Below are 27,621 nucleotides of genomic sequence, written 5' to 3' on the forward strand. Positions count from 1 at the left end.
ACACCCCGGGACGGTATGTCGCCATGATGCTGGAGAGTAGTTACTTGGGCATTGCTTTCAAGACCAACAACCCATGGCGTAAGTACTCCCTTCCACATTCCGGTTGGCTCAAGCCGACCATATTTCTCGAAGCCCAACAACTGACATCCATTTTAAGCCTGATTAAAGCACTGCTACGTTTCTTGGCACACCTCTGAAGGTTTCGCCATGCAAATTCTGGAGCGGAAGTACGAGATCAGCTATGACTATGATGTGCTGAACAGCACTTGCACCAACTGGAAGAGCTACGTAGCCGCGCAGGGCCTGATTGAGTATGATTCAGTAGTATAAAGTATTTAATATAATATTAGGAAGATGAAACTACTTCCTCAGAATGTAACGACTCTAGCAGGATATTTCTAAAGGCAATGAATGGGGTGCCCGTAACACGTGTACCATAGCAATGATCTTAAGCGGCTGACGTGATATTGTACAGTTAAAAATAAAGTGAGATGTTCTACCTCTGCACACAGTAAACTGCCGTATGATGAAAGCATGACTAGCCTTACGGGAACAATTGGCTTTCCACTTCGCACAGCGTGTTGGGTGGTGGCAGTATTCCATTGACGAAGTAGTCGCTGATGGCCTTCGAGGTGCATGCCGATTGCTGACCCAATGAGGCATGCTAGCCGTTCACGAAGAGTTAGCATACAGGCTTGCCGAACCACAATGAAGGGCTGCGAACTAAGAAATATCAACTTACCCCAAATCCGTGTTGCTCGAGCACGACACTGCCCTCGAATGCGGCACTCATTGTGTGTGCAGACACAAGGGGCGTCGCGGGGTCCCAGGTGTTTCCGATGAACAGGATAGGATTGCGGGTTTTGACCTTGAAGTCACCCGTGTAGCGTTCCTTCGCCTCGAACGGCCACTGCGCGTAGAGGGTGTTATGCGCCGTGGTGAGGCCCCAGAAGATAGGGCTGGTCTGTTTCGTGTGCTCGATATCTGGCATCACGTCTTCGAGCTTGCTGTATCGCGGGATCGTGTCACCGCCCTTGATTCCGTATAAGGCCTCGGGGTTGCCCAAGGCAATCCCCGAGTAGGCTTGCTGAAAGAATTCAACCACGGCCTCTAAGTTTTGCTGATTGAGGATATCCAAAATTAACGGCGCCGTGGCTTGGAACAGGCCTGCCTCTTTGATTGAAAGATAGTAGGTGTTCATAATGAAGTTATAGTCGATGATAGTAGTGTTGACCGTGATTGGAGCCGTCTTGAGGTCGTTGGCCAGACCCAGGAGAGTGACTTGGAGATCGATTGCTGTAGAGTTCAAGTGAGACAGCGCACAGCGGTCTCCCGCTTTGATGCACTCTCCCAAGGCTGCTGTGAATGTAGCATCGGCTGCTGAAAGCTGATCAACATCACTTTATGCAGATTAGCCAACGTGCTTGTGCTCGAAGCCTGTGGGGTTTGCTTGCACTTACATGCCGGTTCTGTGATAGTAGTTATGTCCATTCACAACCCCATCTAAAATGATCTTGTCCATTCTGTCGGGAAACATAGCGGCTACCGTCTCACCAAGTACCGAGCCATAGGAGAAACCTTACGATCAGGTTAGCGGACGATTGACCCCTCGGTTCACTCATGAGCCTTACCCCAGAATCGAAGCAGACCGTCTTCCTCGATGGCATCGACAACCTGCATCAAGTCTCTCGCGACGAAGGCGGTACCAATGAGTCCGGATATATTCTGCGCTCTCTCATGACATATGTTTGCCAAGACTTTGGAGCTGGCCCACAACTGGCCAATGACAGTATCGTATGCATCACCCACAGGGAAAGGGTACGTGGCGGTAGCAATTGTCCTCTCTAGGCTGCTCTCGAAACAAGAATAAGCCAGTGCAGCTCCCGTACCTCTGCGGTCTTCCAGTCAGTATGTATTGCGATCCTAGCGGTTTGTATGAAAAGAAAAGTCCACTGACCGTGGGTCGAAAGCGACCAAATCATGGTAGCCACCGGTGACGCTAAAGTCGTGTTAGAGGAAAACGTTGTGTCAATAGAAGGCTGCAAATACTTCTGAAGGTATGCTCCGAGGCTTGCGAGACTCTGGATGGCTTCATAGCCCGGGCCTCCAAAGTTGAACAATATACTACCTCGAGAGGGCGCATTGATCGCAGGTACTTTCACTAGCGCGAGACTCAAGGTTTCGTGGGCGCTGGAGTCGGTATAGTCCAGCGGGACAGCCAGTGAACCACATTCTATCGGTAGCGTGCCGTTGAACGCGCAGGGTCCCCAATTGATATTTCCAGACGTCGAATTCTGAGAAGAACGATGGTGCAGGGGCTTCGATATCGCGCCGCAGGCAAAGGCAACCAGCAAAGCCAGCTGGTTTCTCATCATCATAAAAGGCTTTTAAAAGTAGATTAAATGTGCTGTCGAGTTTGCGAAGTTGATTTACAGCATAGGGTAGGTAGTGTCCAGGAGCTCTTTATACCTCTCACGGCCGATGGCTGTGCCTCGTCAAGGGAATTGGAAAAAGCACGAACGGCCGGGTTGAACTAAACTCAATTTCCCAATGGCTTACATCGAGTAACAATACTTCGGCAAGCTGCCAGTGAAATTACGCTTACCATGTTGATCGGTTTCTTGTTATGGCCTTCTTCCATGGTATAGCAGGAACGTGATCAGACCGTGCTGACTGCGGCTGTGCACTGAAGGACGACTATTTGGCTGAGAGCCCTAACCAGATCGGGAGTATAGAAGTATTGTGTACATCGTTTTACCGCTTTTGGACAAAGTCAGCATGTTGAGCCATGCACGACTGTGCCCACTTATATAGAGCAACATCTGAACTTCCGATCGGCCAATTGGCACTTTCTTTACGCCGTATGGAGTGAGTCTGAATGGTTCATTCGTCGCTTTCTCGCGCAACATTCGGGTGATTATTTGCATGACGCTACCCAGCTTGACTCATCTTAATTCAAGCCAGTCGAACTGCTCAAGTAGGATAATATCGGTACTCGGGTATTCCCAAAATTAGTGAGAGGATTTTGAAATGCCTTGACATAGGACTTCCGATTGAGAACAGCTCACTGCACAAATCGGTGGCCCGCCGCACTAGAATAGTATTACTGCGGTGTCCGAAATAGATAGCCGGTAGGCAACATCGAGGGAACAGCCCGTTGACCCGTCTTATACTAATTCTCACTTATTCCCAGACACTATGTAATTGTAGCATGTTCATTAATTAGATTCTGAAGTATTTTATTTTTCCACCATATTTTGATTATCATACTACCATTTGACACTTACGAAGCTTTCCCCAAATTTTAATGTTCAAGACACGTACCCCCGACTTTTGTGCCCAACGCTTGCCAGCCCCCCCTGCGCCTCACCTGGCAGCCTGGGCATGCATAGCTTCCAACGTAATTTTTTTGCACCCAGACCATGTGCAACGGTATGGCAATTCGACTTCTCTTTAGTGACAAGATTTGTTGCGCACAACCATAAATTTAAGCGTTACCGAACGAGGCTCTTGGCATATACACTTCAAAAATGCTTCACGCCGGTCTGACTGTTACGAAAAGGCAGATTGCCTTGCTGGTGGTAAGAGGCGTGTGAAATCATTGCTGAATTTGATGCTATCGTCATATAAGCACAGCAGTACTGTGATTCTCCCCTAGCTCTTGCGACCGTGTCTTTAGCAGCGAGACCTTGGTTCACTCTGGCCCTACTTTCGATTATTCATGTTGGTTATTTCAGCTCAAGCAAGACTTCTTCGGTTGGGTCACTGCTGGTAAAAAAAAAAAAAAAAAAAGAAAACACTTCTGCCACTTATGACGCCAACCACAGGTATTTTTTTTTTGGATAAGGTGTATAAGTGAATGAGGGGAATAAGGGGAGTGAGGGGAATTTCGATGGGTTTACAATCGGTAGAATTTCGAAGCATAGTAGCTTGCTCATTGAGACTCAAATAGACCACTAAGACTGTCTATGACAAGAATTGTTCTGCGAATGTTGGAGCTCCACTTCAACGTTAGTTACACGCAATTCTTAACGAATCATGTGCCAGGAAGCTGTATGCGTCACGGCTATAAACGTGTCGAAGCACCGCTAGAAGGAGTCTTGAACGCTGGCCAAATTCTCATAACTCAGTGTACATTGTCAACCAGCTACTTTAAAAGGTACCGTTCGGCTACCGCTCTGCGGCTCTCTGACACAAATCAATGTGCTGCACCGCTTTTTCGAGGAGATCCTGCGCGTACAGTCGATGCAGCTTCTGGGTCCACTGAGGAGTCGTCTTGAAGTCCGGTTCTGCCTGGCCATTCGGATACAAGTGATAACACTCAAGCATCACATATGTAATCCTCGCAGTATCCTCAGAGCTTTTCTCCACTATCAACTCGTGGAAGCCGCCCAGCATGAACCGCCATGGGTAACCATAAGAAGCAGCCTTGTCCGCGACGCTGGCGACATGGCTAGGAAAGCTCCAAAAAGTCACGATGCCCGCGGAGTCCCCGGAAGCAGTTCTGATTGCTTCTTCGTTGGTAGGAAACTCGGCCACGGGGTATGAACGCGACAGCGAGACGGAAGGTGGCGAGATGTCAGACCCGCCCCTCATGCTCCATACGCCCAGCACATTTGTCGACAGGCCATTTGCCTTGCCGTAGAGTGGTGTTCCCGGCTCAAAAGACGAACACACAATATCATCCTTGAACAAATGTACGGACTCTGGTCTTTTCGCTCTCGCATCACAAAAAGCTCGCATGAGCTGCGTCGCCAGGCTCTTGGCATCGTTTTCCTCCGTCCCGTAAGCAGAGAATATAGAAAGCGGTACTTCTTTCTGGATGGCAACACAGTACGGCACCCAGCGGTCCCGTCTCGTACCGGTCCACGCGGCTACCAATCGTGGCTGATACGAAGAGTTCAAGGTTGTCCCGAGGGGTTCCCCTACAGTCTCGATGAAATGTTGACAAGCGCTGCCTCGAGGTATCTGCTGTACAGAGATCGAAGGACATTTTCGTTCGAGATCGCGCGCCCGAACATAGAGCCAGCTCCCTCCCAAGGCGCATAGACCAGTGGAAAGCGATATGAGCGGCCGTCGACGAATGAATGCCATTGTGATGCAGCTATTAACTGTGTGAAAGTAAGAGTATTTGTATTAGGTCCTCGTGGTATATGGCCGTTGTCCTCCCTCTCTAATGCCAATTTAGAGATATTCAACGAGAGCATCCAGGTCTAGCTAGATCCAGAATAATGTAATAGCAAGATCATGGACTCTGTCAAAGTCATACGACTCGGGCAGGCTACCCGGTTTATTACCGGTAGGAATCGGGGCCGAGACAATCCTCCGGTAAAATCTGACAGTGGGGTTTCAGCACTGCAACTTTTGGAATCTGTGAATATGATAGCGACATGATGGTGATTGCAAATAAAATGTACTTATTTGGATACAATTCTGCATTTATTTTATATCATCAAGCAGTCCACAACCACGGGGTATTGTTTATCAAATACACAAAGCATAAGGCATGGTATTGACATGGTTCCTTCTTTACTGTCGTTAATCGTCAATACCCAAGGCGATTCTGGTATCACTAGGATCTGATCTGAACCACGTGAAATTCGTTTACTCTGCGCGACTTCCTTGATGGCCTGTTTCTCGCTTCCTCCACGTTCTCAGCACTGAAGGCATCTGTGCACCTTACGTCTCCCAATGGCATTCTCCCGTTGTAGCAGTCCCCTAGCAGCATGGCCCGTACCCAGCCGGGGCTGGCAAGTTCGTGTCTAAACAAGCACGGTCTATCATACGTTCCCCAAATAGTCATAAAATTTCTGTGTAGAGTATGTCCTTCGGTGAGTGGCACGGCATCTAGTAGCTTATACATGCTGATGTGCACAATCCAGCCCTGCTCTGGTTCGTGTGTATATTTCTATGCTGGTCATTGCGAAGCACCATGTTGCGTCTCTCGGTAGAAATGAGAGCTGCGGCAGGATAAGCTCGGGTTGCACGGTGAGACTGCAGGATTCTTGCTTAAACCAGCCTCTGTGAACTATAGATGTTTCCTACTTTAGGATTGGATTATATTTCAGTCTAATTGTCGGGATTGAAGCGTTTCAGGCAACACCAGAGGTTTGAAAACAAAATACGAAGATGTTGAAATACCATGGAGCGCTCCAGCTCATGCCATTTCACCCAGTCTCGTGGCCATCGAAAATAGCGTATCTCATCCGTATAACCTCTTCAGTTTTACACACTACCGGATCTGCTGAATTGAACATGATAATAGCTGTATGCGCTACTGCATTGGCCCCACGTCCGGTTCACACCAAGAATCAACATACTACGTAGATCTGCTGTCTCTACCAAAGCGCAAGTTGCGATTATTGGAGGAGAAGGCCAACCCTGAATAAGAAAATCATCATCTTTTATCACTGTTGGTAGATCGAGAAAGTGAGCGCTTCAAAAGCAATTTGGCCGATCTGACGCATGTATCTCCTAAGCCCTGCGCATCAAAAGCAGGCGTCCAACATGTGTTTTGCTTCATTGCATTCATATCTCAAGTCCTATGTCGACAGTGGCTTCGTCTTGCGCGCGCCCTTCAGTTTTTTCTTTATTTTTCATTATGCAGTTTGAGGTTTCGCCGTTTCACAGGCGTCTATTTCGATTTTCCATCAGGGATGGCGAAAAGAACGGCCTTGCCGTCGTTCTCGTTGGCAGCCTTGTCCACTCTGTAGTATCCACGTCTTTCCAGCTGAATGATATCATCCTTCTTCAGATCCTTGACGCCCTCGTCGCACCAAGCCTCCTCCATCTTTGCTGTCTCGGGGTTCAGGAATTTCTCCAGTTCGTCCTCCTCTTCCAACTTGTCCTTGGTAAGGAGATAGTCGAACTCCCAGAGCTCAGCCTTGACGAGCTCCTGGCCTTGAGTCGACAACCAGGTAACCTTCTTATCGGTGGAACGAACGTCACCCTTCAGGTTCAGCTCGCATGTGATTTGGTCAATTGGTTCGCCTGATGAAATGGCTCGGACGATGGCGTTGCCCCACTGCATGAGAGTAATCTCCTCGCCGTCCTTGAAAAGCTTGACATCAGCTTGGTCAAGGATAAGCTCCTTGCTGAAGGCAACCTTCTTGGTTCCAATTTCGGGGTTCTTGGGGTGCTTGGGCTTGTCCTCCTTGTAAGGCTCGGCAGGCGCATCATCTCCCATGATGACAACCTTGACGGCATCTTTGATGGTGATGGCGGTGTGACGAGGGGCAATGGGGTCAATGATCTTCTTGTTGGTGGCCCAGAAACTCGTCCAGTCCATGACGACGACATTTCTCGAAGGGCCCTGCTTGAGAATGAAGTCGCGCAGAGCAGGGATGGTCATGCCACGTCTACGAATGCCGCGGATGGTCGGCATGCGAGGGTCGTCCCAGCCCCAAACACGTCCAGTATCGACGAGCTTGGCCAGCTTACGCTTGGACAAGAACGTCTTGATGAAGTTCATACGAGCAAAGTCCCACATGTACACCTGACGCAACTTGAGGGTGTCCAAGAACCATTGGAACTGGGGGTTTCGGTCAGTGTACTCGGTCGACCTGAGAGCATGCGTGACGCCCTCCAGACTGTCGACAACGGGGCAGGCGAGATCGTAGGTAGGGTAGATGTTCCACTTGCGGCCTGTTCGGTGGTGGGAGTCGTTGGCGTTGCATCGGTAAATGACGGGGTCTCTCATAGCCTTGTTGGGGTTGTCAAATGAGATCTTGGCACGAATGCAGTTCTTAAGACCCTCCTCGGTGGCGCTCTTCATCTCGTCGAAGATCTTCAGGTTCTCCTCAACGGTACGCTCCCTGCGCTTGGACGGGGTACCGTTTCCTCTCTCCTCGCGCATGGTCTCGACATCGGTGTCGTCAGCGTAGGCGTGGCCCTCCTTGATCAGCTTGAGGCAGGTGTCGTAGAGGTGGTCGAAGTAGTCGGAAGTGTAGGTGAGGGAATCGGGCTTGACACCCATGAGGGCCAGATCCTCGACGATGGCATCTTGGTACTCCTCCTTCTCCTTGCTGGGGTTGGTGTCGTCCAGTCGCAGGCGGAGCTGGCCCTTGTATGCTTCATGGCCGAAGTAGTCGCTGAGGAGAGCGGCCTTGGCGTGACCAATGTGCAGGTAACCAGAGGGCTCGGGCAGGAATCTGCACACGACTCCCTTGTCGGCATCCTGGAGGGCGAGGTTGTAGCTACCGCCGGCCTTGCTAGCGGCCTGGACCTTCTTCTTTCTGGCGTCGTCGGCGGCCTTGACCTCGCTCTGAATCTCGGGGTGCACCTGCTCAATGTAGGCGAACCATCGGGCCAGGTTGGCGTAGGAGCCCTTCTTGACAAAGGAAACGGCAGCACGGTTGCTCTTGATGGCGAGCCAGATCTTGGTATCGAGCTCGCTCAGGGTGTAGCCGGCAAGGTACGTTCGCAGGACGAGATGCTTCTCGAGTCTGATCAGGTGGGGTTCAATGGACTTGAAGTCCCCTCCCAGGGAGGTAGAGATGGCTACGAGCTCATCTGCCTTCATTTTGAGGGAATTTGTCAATGGGTATCGATGAAGGGACGGTGTTGTCAACCAAATCAAATCAGATCAGATTGGACTCGAGTGCCCAATATTTACTCGACGGTTTGTGAGTCAATGACGACCCAAAGCACCCGTACGGTCCCGTTCATACATGGCCAAACAGCTGGTCTGTGGCGGGGTATCCAAAAATTGGGTGAGCAGCTGAAGCGGGGTGAGCGTCAACTGCTGACGACGGGCAGCAGCACCGTGGTGCAGTATGTGCAGTACGGATCCGTACCGCAGTGATAAGATAGATAAAAGACTCTGCTTCGGCACGTAGACTTGCGCTAACTTCCTTAGGTAAGCTGCGTCAATGAGCAAAAAGGTCAAAATTGATCCCAACGGTGGCTTGAACATCGTGGCTTGAACATCGTGGCTTGGCCATCCGTGGCTTGACCATGCGGCCCGAGCTCCAGAAATTTTGTAGCAGCTCACGGCATAACTCAAATCCCGTCGAGGCCATCGGAGCATGCAGGAGCAAGGCAGCCTTTGAACATTCAGGCTTGTCAGCGACATATCTGCATCACATCGGCCGAACATGGCCACCACGAATCAATGTCTTGCCTCTCTGGCAAGGCTCAGTCTCTCGTCGACTGTCAGACCTGCAGCCGCCTCGATACCCAAATTCCTCGCACCTCTGGCCGTCCAGACGCGATGCGCCAGTGCAGGTACACAGGCCATGCAGGCGCGCGCGAGAGAAAAGGAGAAGCTCAAGAGGAAGAGGAAACAACAGAGATTCAAGGAGTACAAGTTCGCCGTACCAAGCAAGGAGGAGTCGCACTCGCTATGCGACGCCATGAGGTAAGCACGAGGCAACAAGCCCTGGGAAACCCCCCCCCCTGAAGCTACCCGACATTAACATTCGTCCAGATACCTCAGAGCTGCAGAGGTCGGCCGTCCCCCGTCGTCCGTCACATATGAGGCATCTTTGAAGATCCGAACCATCAAGAACGGTCCCATCATCCGAAACCGAGTCCGCTTCCCTTACCCCGTCAAGAACGACACCCGAATTGCCGTCATTTGTCCGGACGGCAGTGGTGCCATGCACGATGCGAGACAAGGAGGAGCCGTTGCCTTTGGCGAGGAGTCGCTGTTCGAGATGATCAAGAAGGACGCCAACAACCTCCCTTTCAACCGACTCATCTGTCACACCGACTCAGTCCAGGCCCTCAACAAGGCTGGCCTGGGAAGAATTCTGGGTCCCAAGGGTCTCATGCCTTCCTTGAAGACCAACACAATCACCAAGAGTGTCAAGACCATGATGCACGAGATGGTCGGCGCTGAGCAGTACAGAGAGAAGATCGGTGTTGTGCGCATGGCCGTCGGCAACATTCTTTTCACCCCCAAGCAGTTATCCGAAAACCTCAAGGCTCTCGTCGGCCAAGTCAAGGTCGATCTCACGGCCCTGGAGGATAAGACCAACATCGGCAAGGACCTGATCGAGGTGGTCCTGACATCTACCAACGGCCCCGGTTTCCCTCTGAACGGAGGCTTCAACTCTACTGATGGGGAGGTTGACCCTGCGCATTTGAGCACGACAATGTAGATATAATTTAAGGCTGGGGAACTGTATCATCAATGTATACCATGTATATTCATATTCGATGACCACGATCATGGCGTTCCTATTTGAAATGAAAGACCGGTGACTTAATATTACACTCTTCATGGTTCAGATTCTCGGGGATACTGCCATAACCAACGGATAACCTGGAATAAGCTTGGTCGGTGCTAGATATCCATTTAAGATCAGATGTTCACTAACCAGCATAAGAAGGTACGTGCCAACTTGTTGAAGAAAACGAAAAAGAAAAGAAAAGAACCTCGCACCTACCCTGCTGAATCCCATGTCCTCGCCATTAGTCTAGTCCGGCTTCCCTCCTTTTCCTCACACATATCTCTCTCCATGCTTCAAACGCTGCCAACCGCCTCGGTAATGTGTCTGCTCTCCAGGAATCCACTGGCGGATTCCTCTCGTCTGGAAATTCCAACGTCTGGAATCTCTCCTTGATATCGAAACGCTCCAACAACTGGCCGCCCACCCGGATCTCGATAGCGTTGAGCCGTTCGTAAAGCACCGAGCCATACTCCATCACATCCATATCAAGCTGCAGGATCCGGCCGAGCCACTTCTTGATCCAGCCACCAAGGACCTTTCCAGCTATGAGCTTCGGAGCGCCGTACAATGCTGTGTCGAACGGTTCCGGGGCAAACGTGGTAAAATAATCTTTCGCCTCGCCTTTGCCGTCCCAGAAGAAGTCTCTGATCCCCGAGAGGCGCACCAGCCATCTGGAGCTGTCGGCGTTCTCCAGGTTCCGGCGGCTGCGGAGATATCGGGAGACGTCGGGACCCAGCGGGAGGATCGTGGGATCCGTCGGCTCGAAGTCGAGGACCAGCTCCCTCACCGTGATGCCGTCCCGATGGATCAGCCGCGCGTTCGGGTCACAGACGAGGTCCGAGTCTTCTTGCTTGATCGTCTCCGTCCCGAGTGGGCCCCATCGGAGACAGGTCCGCAGCGCGATGGAGAAGATGTGGGTTATGCTCGGCGGCCCGCCCGCGCCCAGGCTGTAGAACCTCTGGGCCGAGGGGGAGAGCGCGACCTCGCCCGGCACGTCTAGCATCCGGAACCGGGCGACGAGCCGGTCGGCGTGCGGCCGCAGGAGCGGCACCGAGACCCACGTCGGGCGCAGCGAGACGTCCTTGAGGTACGCCACGTCGAGAACCCACTCGACCGGCTCCCGCGCCCGTCTGCGCAGCCAGTCCTGCACCTCGCCGTGCAGCTGGCGGTTCGTGAGCTTCAGCGCAGCGATGTCCCGGCCGTGGCGCGGCGACTTTTCGAGCAGGATCTGCTTTTGCTCTTGGCGCCACGCCCTGGCGAAGTGCTGTTGCAAGGCCTCACGGTCTTCTGCTTGGAATGCTTCGTAGTCCTTTGGCGCCTCGGCGCAGAGCTGTGTGACATGGGCGATGATCTGGTTGCGTATCTCTCGCGGAAGCCTTAGGAGACCAGTCATGGTCAATGTGACGTGGGGGTTGATGTAAGCACAGGGCAGTATAGATGCTTTCGGTAAAGATCGGAAGCGATTGAGAAATAAAAAAAGGGGCGTGTATACACAGAAGATTGAATGCTGACCAAAAAACCGTGTCCAGGCTTTTTCATAACAGGATGGATAGTACAGGCCTAACCATACATCAGGCATATGCAGGACTCTAGGCTACTACACAGTGCGAGCGTGGCACAGCAGCCGACTCAGCAAAAGTCAGACATAACTACTAATTGTAACAGAAGGACTACGCAGACGGACCTAGGATCATTTCCAAATATACCAGAATTCAAGGTATCTCGGGAATTGTTGAGCAGTTGATGGCAGCTTAGTGCAGGGATTTCCATGGCTAAAGGAACTCAGACGAAAAGGACAACTTCCAAAAGATTTCTCAAGGTTGTTCTTATAACTACAGGGAATATGATATTTGATAATACATATCAAATAATGACGATATCATTTGATAGAATACCTCTTTACATCAGTATTATTTGTATCTCATATTATTTTGAACAATTTTTCGAGTGACGTGTAATGAAGCAAAGTTGATCGAAGTTATGGTTAATCGCTAGTTGTATGGTCCGTGCGATGGTTCTAGCTTTACCTGCTCCGCATGGATTGTAATATTATAGCTTCAAGCTGAATAGTAAGCACCTTACAAGTGCTTGACACAAAAGTTCACAACCGTCGCAATTTTTTCCCCAAGAGTTTTGGGTTACATAATGCGAGATGACCTCAAAAGTCACCACTAGGCTTAACATTCAATACAATTAACCAGCGGTGTCATAAGGGTTGAAATCATGACCGGCAAGTCATCCTACTTTAAGATTGAAGTTACGATCGTACTTGCTGACAAACAATCTGACAGTATCTTAATCTAGCAATTATATTCAATTATATCTTCTGTGTCGATGGAACAAAGCCCTGCGTGTTGTTGACTATGCAAATCGACGGGTTCCACCTGCGCTTGTCCCGTTCATCCCGACATGGACATCATATTCCGGCCGAAGGCACGCACAACCCATGCAAAACTACCCAAAGAGCTGGCTGAGCAGATGTTGGGCTGAATGCAGCACTGCTTCTTGTGTTATCATCGGAGCCGTGGATGAGCCCACACCAATGCAGTATGCATGTCGGCCATAAGTTCGTCAAAAAATCGCTCGAAACACCTGGGTTCTCAGAAGACCAACAGACTTCGATATGTCAGACAGAAAAGCCCCATCATCGCTATCAATATATATACAAATCCAGCATCTTTAAAGAATACCGAGACTCTATCCTCAAAGATATTCACAACCTCTCGTCGCCGACCTTGGCATCAATTTATCACTAACATGGAGCTCGTTACCGCCCCAATTTACAACAACTCAAGGGCGCAGTGGCAGAGTGGTCTAATGCGTGAGACTAGAATCGGTGATTCTAATCACAGTGCAATCTCATCTCTTCGGAGGCGTCTGTTCAAATCAGGCCTGCGTCGCTATCTATTTTTGCTCGGGGGGTGAGTCGGAGCGTCGTGCTAATAACATACACTTCCATCGAGCTACGTGAAGTGATCGCATAAGTCCCCGGTCAAACTACAGAACTTTTTCGTCTTTTTACCTCGCTTCAAGCGGTTAAATCAGTGTATTGACGAACTTTGTTTTCAATTGTGCCACCGTCTAGAATCTCGGGGCTATATAGTGTACAAAAGCCATCAACCTAGTTCAGATTTACGGTCTTAGTGTAGAATTAGTGCCATAGCTAAGAAGACTGACTACGAAGGCATCCCTCATTGGTCGAGGTGAATTAGTTATCCGATAGCGTCTTGGCGAGCCTATCTAGAGACGCGAAAGCAGTCAGAACTCTATCGATTGCCGCACAGTCGATCTTACTGTGTATCCTATAGTGATGGGGCGGAGGTATGACCTCATCTTCTGCTGCATGTGTATGTAGAGCTGCATCGCCGCTCGCTTCTCTGAGAAGAAGCACGCACCAGCAAACCAGTTTGGGTTCAGAGGCTTCTAAGCTCAGGCGGATCATATTGCAATAAAATTGGCGGTCAAGTGGCAAGGGTTAACAGGGGCAGTACCATCCTGAACCTGCATGCTTTGATGCCTCGATCGTACCTCACGCTGGGGGGCCATCAGGCAGACATCCAAAGTAGTGCAATCGACCTCTTCACCAACACTAGGTCTGAGAATGGTTCGGGTAAGCGAGATACCGGCCAGTTTGTTACTTCCGAGATTCGGTTGGCACAAGGTTTGGCTCAGTTAATCAACTTGTATCCAGCAATATACAATCTTACAAGGTCACTAATGTGAATAGCCACAGCACGAAGGTCGCGCTCAGATGGTGTTGGTGTCCCTTGGATGTCTAGCTGTTCTACTTAAATAAAATTGTGTCGGTGGCTAAGTAAATCCTGATGGAGTTCGAGTCGGGTTCTCCGTCCGGACCCTAGACATGTCGGTTCTCCATTCGCAGGTACTGACTGGCGCTGAACTTGTAACGATGGACGACACTATCTTGTACAGAGTTGCTCTTTTCAGCCTGGGCTCCGGTCGGTAGTTTGAGGCAACAAGTATTCCTAGATTTTGCAATTCTCCCATCGCATTGTCTCGATATAAATCAAACCTCAACCTGCATCCAAGAGCTGCTTTTCCTTTGAACCACTCGGCTACGTCTTGGATACCGTGTGCACGTCGTGCCGTGACCAGTACTGGTACAAATATGGGGTCTACAGGAACGGATTGTGCTGATGTGCCTGTTAATACTATTTCCAGAATTTCATGGAGGAACTCATCATCATGTTCGCCATAACTAGAGATTGACACGATCGGCTTTTGTTAGAGGCTGATACCCATAGCACTGATCCCCAAAGGGACCTTCGCTGAGACCTTGGAGCAGGTGCTCTAGCTGCAACCAATGTCGAAGTGATTTTGGTCGATCTGCTCCCAAACCCAGCCTTATATAGGGACCGTTGTGTCAATTATCCTACAAGTCACAATTAGTGGTTATCATATTATTGATATATGTGGGCTAGTAGGATTACTCTTGATGAGACGTAGGTCTGAAGCCAATGTCTCGTACAGAATATGGCCTCGGCCACTTTAGACCACCACATGCTGAGATGAGCGGCAGTAAAGGCAGGACGAAGAACGGAGTTCCCATTAGGCAACGGCCCAAATGGCCACAGCACAATAATCGCCGAAGTACAATGTCGGAATATATAATTGAAGCAGAAAGGTGCGTCACAAGCAAGTCGTATTGGCTGCGTCGGCGGCACTTGTAAATTTACCCGGCTGCAATGATTAATTATATCGGGCCATATTTTCGTTCAATATGCTTCAAATGTCAACGATTAGTATGATCATCGATTGTAAACCACTATGCATGTACCAATAGATGATAACAACAATGCTCCAACCGCTATGTGTCGAGGACTAAATGCAAGCATCTTGGCATTATAGCGTGGCACGTTGGGTGACTGATTATTTTAGTAAGTATAATACTGCGTTTGTTGGAGGCCGGACTAGTAACACAAAACGTCCGGCGTTTCTCGATCATGAGACTCTGAGAAACGCGTTCACAACTTTTCTTGCGTCGTACTCTTGCCTTGACCTCCACTGACGGTGCTCCCACCATCAATCACAATCGCATTACCCGTGATATGGGCAGCACCCCTGCTCGCTAAAAATAGTACCAATCCCGCAAAGTCTTCGGCCTTGCCAACACGCCCACTAGGCTGCTGTGCCAGCACGTTGTTCATGGCCTTCTCGAGACCAAAGCTGGCCATGCGACTAGGGAATACCCCGGGGCAGATAGCGTTGACCGTGATATGCTCATGCATGAGTTGTGATGCCTGAGCTTTGGAAAGATGAATTACAGCAGCCTTGCTAGGTCCATAGCTGTACGTCCCGTGGCCAGGAGGTGCCAGTCCTCCCACTTTGACTGTCGAGTCGCCAGTTTGAACGCCGGCGGTGCTGGCGATGTTGATGACCCTGTTCGGCGCATCGGCTGTGGCACCCCTGACGAGCAGGGAGTGCAGGCCAACAGTCACATAGAAGATAGATTTGACATTCAAAGCCATGATCTTGTCCCAGCCCGACTCGGGGAAATCGTTGTAAGGTGCGCCCCAGGTGGCCCCGGAATTGTTGACCAAGACCGTCAACCTGTCTGTCTTCTTTTTGACCTCAGCAACTAACCCATCGCAACCAGCTTTATCTTTCAGATCGGCCACAACGTACTCGGCTGTTCCAGGCCCCAAGCTGTTCAGGCGCGCCACTGTATTTTCCAATTCGCTCTTCTTCCTGCTGGCAATGATCACACGCGCCCCATTTTGGACGAAAGCCTGCGCGGCCATCTCACCAAGGCCTGTGGCGCCTCCTGTCACGAGAACCACATGATCGTTGAAGCTAAAGAGGTTCTTCACTGTAAGATTTGCAGAGCCCGCTGTATGAGCCATGATTCCGTTCTTTGATTGCAGATTGCGGATTGCTGCCTGTTACTGTATTGGTCTAACGTTCAGTGGTTTGTTACTGCAAAGAAGTGCCAAGTCGTGGCTTTCCAACTGCTGTGCCACCCCTGCTGCGGGGTTGTCGTTGTTGAACCGAGGCATGTTTTATCTCATGCGTTCCTGTTTCAAGTACTCACAGCTGAGGCTACTTCGAAGCGCGAAGGCCTGAAGAAGCTTAATTGAACCTCTGTTCGATCTTACATACCTAGGCCGTGGGCCATCTTCACCACATCAAGAGATACCCCGACTTCCAGTTGCACAAACTAGGTAGGAGCGAAGTATATTACAATACGCTAGCAATTAGACAGCGCTGTTGCAAGAGTCCGTTACGTGGCCTCTCGGATGGTTGGATTGAACACCTTGACGCACGCATGTATGTTTCTTTTGATGTGAGAGGTGAATACTGTATCCGACATAAGAGAGAGATAAGATCAAGATCAGATAAGATTCCACATACTTCCATGAGTGATTGTGCATCACCAATTGTGTGCTGCGGGTTGTGGGGCCCGCATGTATTCATGTTACAGGCAGCGCGACCGCCCTGGCCATGAGAGCTCCGAGCCGGCTGGAGCTGAGCTCCAACCTTGCTGGCCTGGGGACTCCATATCAGATCCGGAGGTGATGGGGAGCGGATACGTAAGACGCCAAGACAAAGTCTTTGGAATACAGATTACTGTTCTCGTCCGCATTTTGCATTCGTCATTTGCTGCGGGCTCACCCGCAGTTTTAGGAATCAAAAAGCTATCGGGCCGGAAGAGAGACACACCAATCGCCTCACTTTGCCCCTGTGTGGTGGCTTATGTAAGGGCAGAATTAGCGCCACGTTTACCGTCGGATATGGCCGGTGATAAGATAAACTCTGTTGGGCGGTAAAAGGTGTTGCAGAGCTACAGTATGTACAAAGTAGGACAAATTGGTTTGATTCTAGTCGAACCTTTTTAGGTTGAGGCGTTCTCAATCAATCCAAACAGCAGAGTGACCAGCCGGGATTTGCAATCGGTGTTTGGGAATATCTATGCGAGGACGGACAACAAGAAACGAGCGTGGTACATAACTGTAGAAGGCTTTGGCTGCACTGCTGATAAGATTCACGATTCAGGGCTGGACTTGCCAGGCTTGTACATAGTACCACGTATCGGGGATTCTCCAACTGTTGTTTCAGTGGTTTCTCCAAGCATGCAGCCAATCCGGAGCCGAGGACGATAGGGGTCCTGCAAGCAGGAGAAAAAAAAAAAAAAAAAAAAGAGTCAGCTTCTCCAACGGCAAATCTAAGCTTAGTACGGCATGCACGGGATGACATGTTTTAAAGAAAACATGGCAACTTTCGCCGTCTGCAGAACATGACAAACAGCATTCAATTCCAGATGCCTCGATTACTAGCATGGGCAATGGCATGACCACCGCCCGATCGGTTTCCTTTCGGAGCTTTAGATGCGGATACCATGACTCCACCGATAGCAGATTTCGATCCACTCGCCGCCCCTCCATCACCCCTCCTGCCCTCTATCAGTACGTATCGCATTGCTGTAGAAAGAGATCGAAGTCGGAGCTTGGTCGGATAGAAGGCTATTATGTACTTGCATGTGTGGAATCAAAGTGGAAGTAGGCAGGTTACCGTAGTGAAGTGGAATGATTAGTGGGATATGTTGCAACAGTCGGCTATTCCACTCTCTGCTGCTCCAAGTACATATGTGACGTCTCTGGCATCAACCGCGTCTGCTTGGTTTCCTCTCTTCTCATTCATCCATTCACTTCGTCTAGGTCTCTAATCGATCACCGCCAAAATTTCGTCCTCGACGTCATCACCATCATCTCAACTCCCACGCTCTCGACACCACCAAACCACCAAACAAAACAACCAGATCACAATGGCTCCTCTCAAGGCTGGCGACCAATTCCCCGAGGGTATCACCTTCACCTACATCCCTCCCGCTCCCGAGAACTCGGACTTCGCTGCCTGCGGTATCCCCATCAAGTACAACGCCTCTAAGGGTAAGCCATCCTCCCATCCTCCCTCCCATTCTCTCTCCCATTCCTAGAAAATTAAAAAAAAAAAAAAAATACTGACTCGTTCCGCCTCGCAGAGTTCCAGAACAAGAAGGTCGTTCTCTTCGCCCTTCCCGGTGCCTTCACCCCTACCTGCTCCGCCTCCCACGTTCCCGGCTACATCGCCAAGTTCGACGAGCTCAAGTCCAAGGGCGTTGACCAGGTCATCTGCCTCGCCTACAACGACGCCTACGTCATGTCCGGCTGGGGCAAGGCCAACGGTGTCAAGGACGAGTCCATCGTCTTCGCCTCCGACGACGGCACCAAGTTCTCCAAGGAGCACGCTTGGGTTGAGGGCGAGCGCACCAACCGCTACGGCATGATCATCGACCACGGCAAGGTCATCTACTCCGAGGTCGAGCCTCACCTGCAGGCCCAGGAGGTCTCCACCGCCGAGGCCATGCTGAAGGTTCTGTAAATTGTTTCGTGAAACACGGGAACAAACATGGAGGACTGAGCAACACCGGAGGATCATAATGAGAATGTTTTCTGAGCGGCAGTCTGAAGAGGGCTGCATGCACTTCATGACCTGCGACATAGACGATAGATCACATAGACTTTTGATGGCTGAATGACACTTGATGAACAACACCACGCCTTCATACTATATGATTGTGCCACGACAAACTACAGCATATCTTGCCGTTATTTGAGTGATTCGTTGCTGGGATGATGTGAAGAAGCTTTAACATGGCCATCTAATCTACTGTCTGCCTTTCGGTTACGGGCCGCCGCTAGGCATTTCAATGGTAGATACCCAAGCTTGTAGTAATTAATCTCCAGGCATGGAAATATAATCATAGTCTTTCACCCAGGGAAACCCAACCACAGGGTCTAAATTGTGTTTTCTTGTTATTTTCTCCATCTTCTCCTTTCTTTGGTTGTTGGCAGCAACGCATCAGTGACCAAGATGGGGATACTACAGTCAGATCACTTAAAGTCCAAAGTGATGTGAATGCCGTGAACGTCGGGGGTTGATGACTCCATTTGACATGCGTGGCCCGCACTCGAGGTCCCAACGATTCTAGAGTCAGGGCTAGGACATGTAGTGGGGTGGTCGTTCCCGCTCTGCGATAGAGCCCGACCGAGTCCTGTCGTCGGGAACACCACATCGGGGGCCAGGCGGGGAGCAGAGATCCCTCTGCACTTCCTGCCGATATTCATCATAGTCTCGGCTGCTGACAGACGAGCATGCGGAGGCCTTGAGTTTGACCGAAGCTCGTGATCAGACCGAGACGTTGTTTTGTGTCTTTAGTCTTGTCCCATGTCAATGTTATATATTATGTTACCAAACCAAGTACGCACGCTTCCTACAAGCCGTGATTAGAGAGGCCTGTGGTTTCATGATTTTGAGTTTCTGATGTAGCCCGGTGTTCAGATCCAGCCACCGGTCGACTAAATATTCAAGTAGTCAAGAGAATGGTAATAATATAGGATGACACGGGGCTGTCACAGTTAGAGCGATTGGTCCTGCAATTTTGGGCCACTTCGTAAAATTCCATATTTGTAGCTTGTCCGGTTTTCGGAAGTGTCAGTTACACTATGCCTACTTGGTCCACGCAGAGTATTATGAATGAAGAATTTGATCATGATCCATTGTCAAGGACCCTCATACGCGCGTTTAACCAACATCTTATACACTTGCTTTGCTGTGCCTATAAAGGGTTGACAAAGCTAACGATCATCAGTGCCTTGGACCCAGAACTGAACCCTGAAGCCTACCGCTTGGTATTGTGTACGACACATAGCTGAGCGGCAATGACTTCTTAACAATACCAAATCGAGATTTTCTGTTCGAGCGGCCTTTATGATTCGGTGCGCAGAGACATTGTTCCATGCTTTATTTATTTGTGGCATCTAAGCAGTCCAAGAATGCGTATGCTCACCGACCCCCTGGTATATCCATCTCTTTAGCAATAAGCAAACATGACATCTATATAAGAGAAACCTCGATGACCACCTTTCTCGGAGCAAGCGGCGCGATAGATTGCCGAAACATGTCTTACTCGAGCCGATAATAGACGCTCGGAAACAATCCACGACAAGCCTGGAACTACCGATTGATTGTGGCAAGTGCAGTGTGGTATAACTCGGAAATATAGTAATTTTGTACCAAGATCCAGCTGTCCAGCAACAGAAATAAGAACGTAATACTTAGAATGGAAATGATGAAAACTAGTCGATATCCTGTACCCATGACCAAATACGGGTGTGCATGCCACTTCCGTTGATGAATGTCTGAGTACGCTATATATAGGGGTATAATGCTGGTGAGAAATCATGATAACGTGTGAAAATGTGTGATATATACGGCTGCATCATGTGCGGTTGATTTCGTTTTGCTCCAGGAACAGCTTCGCAACTTCGTCGTCGCCCTGAGCTGCAACGCCAAACCAGTGAAAGGCGACACAGTGTAAAGCTGGATCGTTCTTGACATCGACATCCTTGCTGCCATCGGAACCCCCAGCAGGAGATGTCGAGGATCCCAAGCCGCGAATCCTGTCAGCAGGGTGTCTAGCACTGCTTCCTGGTCTCGCGCCAAACTTCTCCATGAGAGATTGTTTGAACACTTCGCGCGGTTTGGAAAGGGGCATGATAGTTCTCTCAACAAGCTCTGGATAGCTGAGATTGAAGAAACCAAGCTCCCTTTGCGCTGTGTGTGAACCTTCCTTGGCCGTGATGGTTAGCATTTTGGCAGCATCCGAAAGTGAGTACGCAGTTGGAGACCGTGTTGAGTCTGTACCGTCGCTACTACCGGCTGTTGACGAAGGCTTTCTGATCTGCTGGTCCATCTTGATGACTTCGTCCGCAACCTCGACCATGGTTTTGCAGACCTCTTGCTTGAGTGCCAGTGCAGCTAAAGTTGTGTCAAAAAACGCCTTGCCCTTCTCCGAACGATCCAGAATATCTGCCGGAACAAAAGACGCAATGTATTGTAGGTCGCGGAACAGGGTCTTGGGACGTATGCTCGGGTCCTTGAATAGTGATTCAAGCACGATCGCGATGGCGTCAGTGTTTGCAGGGGCCACAGACACAATAGAACGAGTTTCGACATTAGCTGACGAGCGCATGTGGACAGGAGACAGAATCGGCGATAGAACTGCCTGCGATCGACGCTCCCTGACACTATCAATTGCATCCTCCAACACCCCTGTACTGCCAAGATGGTCTTCTTGAGCTGCAAGTTGGTTTCGCAAAGCCCATTTCGAGCGTCGACCGCTTGTTGCAAGGGACGCCTCGACCAGGTGCTTCATCTCGAAGAGCGCGGCCAGCTTAGTCTGGGGATTTGGGTGGACACAGAATTGTCTAAGCAAGCGCTGGTAAGCTTTCTTGTAAGGAAAGTCCGTCGGACTATCCTTGCTCGGCCGTCGGCTCCGTCCAGAAATGGTACTGTTGGATCCGGTGCTGGTCTGGCTTTGCACGGTCGGCGTTTCGGACTGTTCCGAGGTTGACTCAGCAGCAGCGTTTTCGCCTGCGACACGAAGGTTTCCGAAACTTTTCTTCTTCTCGATGACACGATGCTTTAGACCATTCTTCGCAGTTCGATCCTTTTTGGCAGATTGTCGACGGTTGCGCTGCTCCTGCTCCTCGCGTCTGTCGATACACTGCTGGCCCAGCCCGTCGAACCAAGCATCGGTCTCGGACCCCATGGAGAAGACATAATTGCCGAGGTCGGAAAGTAGAAGACTGGCTAACGTTTGTCGCAAGTCTTCAAGAAAGCGTTGTTTCTCCTCTGATTGACGCTGGAGATGGACAGTCTCGTTGGACGACGTAGAGGTGCCGGGACGTCCACCGGACTGTTGAGATGGGATTGGGCGACCATAAGGATGAGAGAAAGAGTTGGAAAAGTTGGAGATGCTGGTTGTGGGAGAATGAGCTCTCGAGGCTACCGAAGTTGCCGATGGCATTGTCGAATGGAACGGAGACCAAAATGTGGAATTGGTATCCATAGTATGCACTGGGGATGCGACGCCAAAGTAGCCCTCAGAGTCTAGAATATCAGACATCGCAGCGCTGTTTCGCGAAAAGTTGTATCTAGAGTCGAAAGATATCTGGCTGACGTTGTGAGTGGTCATTGATCGAAGGTCTCTCGCGATGGAATTGGGCCGGTTTGATGGTGATGTGTAGCGTCGTTCGGGATCACTGATGACACTGGCGGCGTCATCTCCTCCCCAGAAGCTGTCTCGCTCTCTGAGAGTCTTCGTGGCGCCTTCGAGCGCCTTTCGATCTCGCTGAAATAGCTCGCTTGACCAGAGCACTGGGCCATCGACGATTGTGTCGCCGACCAGTTTGCTAACGCAGCTGTCAAGTTCACAACAAAAGCGATGTATACGCTCCTCTCCTTGGCAGATGTTCTCGATACGCATTTGATGGAGCCACTTGCTCGTCTTGTCTGCTTGGTCATCGCTGAGCTTATTAGGACCGCCTTGTTCTTCGCTTGCAGCTAGAATGTCAAGCATTTGCGACTCGTTCTTGTAGAGGTAGTTCGCTGCTGGGCCACGCGATAGTTGAGCTCGAGTGCGTTGAAATGTGCCCCATCTCCTCGGCACTCCCATGATCTTCAATGCGCTACAAATGCTGCGCGTGTGCTCGTATGGCGCGGAGTTGTGCACGTCAGTGACATACCACATCTTGTCCCGCAGCGTCTTCAGCCTTTTCATCATGGAATCGATGAGACCTTCATGTCGTTCTTGGCTTTGCTTGAGCCATACCAGCCACGCATCGTACTCCTCGACAGCCGCATGGGACCGGCGTATCGAGTCTCTCGGTCCACGGGAAAAAATGTTCAGCAGAGTTGCATACCCGTTCTTGCGAAGTGAAGGCGACGACAGGGCGTTGAGCTGTTGCAACGTCCTCCAGTATAGGTGGGCCGACACGAAATCTGACTGCACTCGAGACTGCGACGATGCTGCCTCCAGCATGATCACAAGAACTGGCTGCGGCTCGGGCCCATGAGGTGGTTCTTGATCAGCAGAAGACAGAGCCGTGGGTGATGTCTGAGAGCTGCTCCGCTCTCTCTTTTCTTGTTCTAATCTTCGGTACGGATTCCTACTAGCCATAGAGGATTCGGTGGTAATGATCTTGTTCTTTGACCTGTACTTCTTGAGTCCGGTAGCCCGGTTGCTCAGAGTGGTTTTTGCACCGTCGTCCTCGAGACCACGAGGAATTTCGAAATCCTCTACGAGTTTGAGGATAGAGTCCCGCAATTGATGATAATCCTTATCAAGCTCTGGCCTATCATCCAAATCTTCGTCTTCCGTGTCACTCGTAGTTGATGAGTTCTCTTCTTCTGGGTCATCATCTGGGTCATATGTCATCTGTAAAGACAAATTGTTGCCATCGGCGGAAATGAAGAGCACTGCCCACCGTTCCGCACAAGGATGGCAGGAGCCGGAAACAACATCGTGGCCCAGGATCTGTACCATTTCATGCATGGCGAGCCTGAGCCGATATCCATCATCTTCGTAATTGCTCGATCTTTTCTGGCTACCGCTTTCGAGTACAGGTGGAGAGTAACGCTGGGGGGTGCCCATCGGGTCGTCCAGTAGGGGCTCCTTTGAGGTTGCTGCATCGCTGACGACGGAAGACGTGCTGAGACTGAGGACTGAAGCGGTGTCGAAATTGCTGCGAGATGTTCCAAAGGAAATGGGCTGAGATATGGCAGAGAAACCAGAAATAGATGGCGCGCCGGAACGAATGCTACTCGAATGAGCAGATTGTGGCCTCCGTTCAGGGAACAAGGCGTTCACTAGAGTCAGCAGGTCAGCAGGGCTGATAACCAAATATGGATGCACTTCGGCTGTCTCTCTCAAAGAGGTTATGGACCTGGCTGGCAAGAGTCTTCCAATCCGCTGGGACCTCGAGGGCTTGAAGCGTCTCAGAATGTTCTCGACATGTGTCTTGACCTTGGGAGGCGTAGCCACAGGTTTCTTGGCACTGGTCCATGTCATATCGATGACTAAATCCTTGGCCTTGGCAGCGACCTTCTTGAGAATCTTCTGTCTTCCATACTCGGTGATATGGTACTCGGCCATCATGCCATGGCGTTCAGGATAAGCGACAATATCAGGGAGCCAGTGGCCGAATAGCCATTTAGATACAAACCAACGCCTGACACTCTCAATGAGCCTAGGATCCAAACGCCTGAGTATTTCGCTGCCAAGTTCGATGACGCCTTCGGGGATGCCAGTTGCGTCTTCGTCATCTAGGACTTCGAACAGGTCATCAATGGCCCGGTCATAGAACTCATCGCTGGCGACATTGTCTTTGTGAGTCCACTCCGAAATATTGAAGCGAGTTCCATTCTGGTCCTCTGCTCGGTCAAGCAGGAAAGCCCCGTCTTCCAGGATCTTCATGAGATACCATTCCATATTGGACCGACCTGACCAATCTCGCATAGCATACCAGACGTCAAGTACGGAGTACAGGATCGATTCGTTGGCCGAGTTGGAGAATTTGGCTTCCGAGATTAGACGGGCGCATGCGTTAGCCCAGATGTCATTTCGTCGTCTATCCTCAGCACTATCCGGTCCGGCGGAATTGGCAAAAGTGGTATGTATAAGTGCTGACAGGGCATCGTGGCGCTGAAAAGAAAGAAGCCGCTCAACGGCGTTGGGAGACTGGGGTGCAGTCCTGATGGAAGTGCTTGGTGGACCACGCCCACTAGGACGGCTGCTGTACAAGGGTAAGACAGACTCCACCGGCTCAGATCCCTGGTGGAATGTGTTCAAGGCTTGGAGTTCAGTGTTGGTCAGAGAAGAAAGTCGAGATGCCAAGTAGTCCGGATTTGTGCGGATCTGTGTTAGGAAATTTAGAAATGCTTCCCGAGCAGAGGCAGATATGTCGTTGAGGAATGGCACAACGGAGCCGATACCAGCATTGCTTCCAATCCCGCTCGTTGGCGTGTCCAAGTTCTCGGTCGAGACCAGTCCAGGAGAATTTACGGATTCCGTATCAGGTTCCAGCAAGGCATATCGGCGGGTATCGTCACAGCTGTTCCGGACATCATGAATGGCACCAAAGAGATTTGCGAAAGCCTTTTTGTCCTCGGTCCGAAAATGGTCAGCTAGGTTCCTCTGGGTGATTTCACCGCAACGGGTCAGGCGCGCGGAGAGGGCGGTCGAGATCAAGCTCCTCTGGAGCCGCACTCGGGTGTTTGCGCGCTTGCGCTCCTGGTACTTGGACAGGCGAACAAGGTGCGCAAGCTCTTCCAGCGTGGTTCCTTCAGTCTCAAAATTGAGTTGCGGATTCGAGTATAGGGATGCATCACGCAGTAAAGGTGGTGGTTTGCTTGTCAATGTGGGCTCAGTCCTTTCATATGTGGGTGCCTCCTCCGGTGGATTTGACGACTTGCTCGGTGTCGGTTCACTGCTTGGAATTGCAACAGCAGCAGCAGCGGCAGCGGGAGCAGCAGCAGTAGCAGCAGTGGTCGGATTTGACTCCTGGGCTACGAGGGGCTTCTTTTGCGCACTTGCGCTTCTGCGGTGTCCTGGTGAGCCATAACTATGCCTTTCGCTATCAATACTCCGTCGTACGGGCAGCGAGATGACAGGTGCGACAACAGGCTCGGGGAGACGGGCCTCGCTTGGACTCCTTGAGCGGAACCGACGCGGACGGGACTTGTCGCTGCGACGACTCTCAGGGGAGGGCGTCGGTGACTCTGACAGCTGGGTGTTGGTGGGCGATAAAGCTGGCGAGGTGGTTATTAGCTCATGCGCACTTATAGTGAAAGGGGAGCCTGGGCTGTTGTTCTGCAACCCGATGGGCTTGATGTCTATGTATTGGCACGGACATAGGCGTAGACATACGTGGTGAAGAGTGTATGCGAACAGGAGAAGAGAGGGACCGCTGCATGGAGATCATGATGGGCCATGTCCATGCGGTAATGGACTGGATGGTGGCTCAGGCCGAGTGCGCACGCTGACCCAAGCGCGACCAGCAATAGCTGCTAGTTAGCTATGGCGTTGGTATTTATTCAGACATGAAGACTTGTTCGCGCAAGGTCGATCGGTGGTGTTGATGGGAGTATGTTGCATCGAGCACGTTGGGCGTGTCTCGGCCTGTCTTGTGCTGCTCCTCTGTTGCGGGATCAGGATCAGCGTATGTAGCGGTAATGTATTGTGTTGTGTTGGCTGTCGTAGATAACTTAGGCCCCGAGGTACCTGACTGTTGGTGGGGTGCACGCTATCCGCCCAACCCCTATTGTGTGTGATGCGATGGGTTCTCAAGGCTCACTTTACAAGGTGGTCATCCCGTGCTTCATTCGTAATGACAGCCCTGGGTATGCAAAATTAAAACAAAAAAGAGAACAAGAACAGGATGAGATGCGCAACACAACAAAACAAAACAAAAACAGCAATGCAATAGAATGCAATGAATGGTTTGACCTGTCTCGTGCTCCCCCTGCAAGTACTGATGTGTTGTGTTGTGCTTTGCTGGGTGCTGCCCGCTCATGACCTGCTTGCTGCGTTTAACCCTGTCCACGCCGCTGTCATCTAACCTTGCTTGTACATTCTTCACCTACTTTAGCAATACGACGGCCAGCAGCCAGCCAGCCAGCCAGCCTACTACGGATCCCCTATGTACTGACTAACCAAGTACGTTAGAGTACCGCGTCCTGATATGATCCATGTGGCAGATGTGGTGGTGTGCCTGTGCGCTGTGGGCTGTTGGCCGCGGGGCAAAAGACAGGGGACCGAGTGCTGTGCTTGTGCTGTGCTGATGCGACACGCACCCGAGCCCCGTCTGTTCTCAAATAGGCCAAGTCGAGGACGGGCGGCACATGCCCCGAAAGCAGCCACTACCGTTGCTACATGTGCGGAATCAATCGCTCGCCCTCCGCCACTTCTTCTCACCAGTCTATTCACCGTACCCCTCCACCACTTTATCCTCCATTCACTTTCAAGATGGCTCGAGAGAGAGAGAGAATTGGACGGGTATTTTGCTTCTCGAGTGAATAACGCATGACCTGCTAGCCCACACCAAGTACCATATCGCCTTCCAGGTCATGGCCACTCGCAGAGTGTTGTCCAGCAGCATCAGCAGTTGCGAGCCCGAACCCGTTACTACCCGCCATCTCGGTACGCTTGCTACTAACCATAAGTTAGACTAGTTAGACTAATCGAATTGTGTTGTTTGTGTGTTGTCCTGCATGTCGCCTTCTGACAGCCACAATATAGCGGGCAAACCATGCAACAATGGCAAATAAGATTCATGTTCGCTATAGCACCAAGGCGACTCCGCGGCCCCAAAACCCAATCCATTTCTGCTTCCATTTCCGCTTCCATGCTCGCTTGCCAGTCTGTTGTTACTACGCAGCCACGGAGCATCATCCATCCTCCCTATCAGCTTCTGCGGCATGTCAGATGACTCGTTCGAACTATACCTGGGTGCCAGCGGCCGAATGGCAACGGACAGGTCAATGAGCTGGCTACGCATCTCTCGTGTCCTATCAAATCCCAAACGCAAACCCTTTTCTTTTTTTG

At 50.8% G+C, this 27,621-nt stretch overlaps 8 protein-coding genes and 1 non-coding gene across 9 annotated transcripts; 3 read left to right on the forward strand and 6 right to left on the reverse strand.

The window, feature by feature from the left end:
* Window positions 1–544: 544 nt before the first annotated feature.
* On the reverse strand, window positions 545–2,449 carry BKA67DRAFT_689427 (TAP-like protein-domain-containing protein; the record flags this gene model as incomplete). The annotated part of the gene is made up of 6 exons (XM_046109095.1): window positions 2,050–2,449; window positions 1,958–1,999; window positions 1,632–1,891; window positions 1,461–1,578; window positions 743–1,400; window positions 545–664 (listed from the first exon to the last, which is right to left on the reverse strand). Exons 1-6 carry the CDS (start codon window positions 2,376–2,378, stop codon window positions 545–547), a joined length of 1,527 nt encoding a protein of 508 aa, XP_045962499.1. The 5' UTR covers window positions 2,379–2,449.
* A 1,399-nt stretch (window positions 2,450–3,848) lies between these two features.
* Window positions 3,849–5,299, reverse strand: BKA67DRAFT_557557 (uncharacterized protein). Its single transcript, XM_046102270.1, has one exon. It carries the CDS (start codon window positions 5,092–5,094, stop codon window positions 4,171–4,173), a length of 924 nt encoding a protein of 307 aa, XP_045962500.1. The 5' UTR covers window positions 5,095–5,299; the 3' UTR covers window positions 3,849–4,170.
* A 1,335-nt stretch (window positions 5,300–6,634) lies between these two features.
* Window positions 6,635–8,521, reverse strand: BKA67DRAFT_656470 (tRNA synthetases class I, catalytic domain-containing protein; the record flags this gene model as incomplete). Its single annotated transcript, XM_046106944.1, has 1 exon — window positions 6,635–8,521. The coding sequence occupies one exon, from the start codon at window positions 8,519–8,521 to the stop codon at window positions 6,635–6,637; it is 1,887 nt and encodes a 628-aa protein (XP_045962501.1).
* Window positions 8,522–9,095: 574 nt separating this feature from the next.
* Window positions 9,096–10,103, forward strand: BKA67DRAFT_533426 (50S ribosomal protein L1; the record flags this gene model as incomplete). The annotated part of the gene is made up of 2 exons (XM_046099697.1): window positions 9,096–9,358; window positions 9,428–10,103. The coding sequence occupies 2 exons, from the start codon at window positions 9,096–9,098 to the stop codon at window positions 10,101–10,103; spliced, it is 939 nt and encodes a 312-aa protein (XP_045962502.1).
* Window positions 10,104–10,416: 313 nt separating this feature from the next.
* Window positions 10,417–11,568, reverse strand: BKA67DRAFT_533427 (uncharacterized protein; the record flags this gene model as incomplete). The annotated part of the gene is made up of 1 exon (XM_046099698.1): window positions 10,417–11,568. The coding sequence occupies one exon, from the start codon at window positions 11,566–11,568 to the stop codon at window positions 10,417–10,419; it is 1,152 nt and encodes a 383-aa protein (XP_045962503.1).
* A 1,402-nt stretch (window positions 11,569–12,970) lies between these two features.
* Window positions 12,971–13,075, forward strand: BKA67DRAFT_t49. The gene has a single exon. It is a non-coding gene; the product is annotated as a tRNA-Ser (tRNA).
* A 2,085-nt stretch (window positions 13,076–15,160) lies between these two features.
* On the reverse strand, window positions 15,161–16,039 carry BKA67DRAFT_591332 (uncharacterized protein; the record flags this gene model as incomplete). Its single annotated transcript, XM_046104701.1, has 1 exon — window positions 15,161–16,039. One exon carries the CDS (start codon window positions 16,037–16,039, stop codon window positions 15,161–15,163), a length of 879 nt encoding a protein of 292 aa, XP_045962504.1.
* Window positions 16,040–17,958: 1,919 nt separating this feature from the next.
* BKA67DRAFT_656474 (redoxin) lies at window positions 17,959–18,554 on the forward strand (the record flags this gene model as incomplete). The annotated part of the gene is made up of 2 exons (XM_046106945.1): window positions 17,959–18,082; window positions 18,175–18,554. The coding sequence occupies 2 exons, from the start codon at window positions 17,959–17,961 to the stop codon at window positions 18,552–18,554; spliced, it is 504 nt and encodes a 167-aa protein (XP_045962505.1).
* Window positions 18,555–20,454: 1,900 nt separating this feature from the next.
* Window positions 20,455–25,999, reverse strand: BKA67DRAFT_533430 (uncharacterized protein; the record flags this gene model as incomplete). Its single annotated transcript, XM_046099699.1, has 2 exons — window positions 20,455–25,826; window positions 25,945–25,999. The coding sequence occupies 2 exons, from the start codon at window positions 25,997–25,999 to the stop codon at window positions 20,455–20,457; spliced, it is 5,427 nt and encodes a 1,808-aa protein (XP_045962506.1).
* Between the last annotated feature and the right edge of the window lie 1,622 nt (window positions 26,000–27,621).

Source organism: Truncatella angustata (assembly GCF_020726525.1).
Source record: "Truncatella angustata strain MPI-SDFR-AT-0073 chromosome Unknown BKA67scaffold_2, whole genome shotgun sequence".
Classification (NCBI taxonomy): Eukaryota; Fungi; Ascomycota; class Sordariomycetes; order Amphisphaeriales; family Sporocadaceae; genus Truncatella; species Truncatella angustata.

Bases quoted from the DNA above. Each gene is read 5' to 3' on its own strand.
- BKA67DRAFT_557557 (XM_046102270.1), bottom strand. From the start codon at position 5,094: ATGGCATTCATTCGTCGACGGCCGCTCATATCGCTTTCCACTGGTCTA.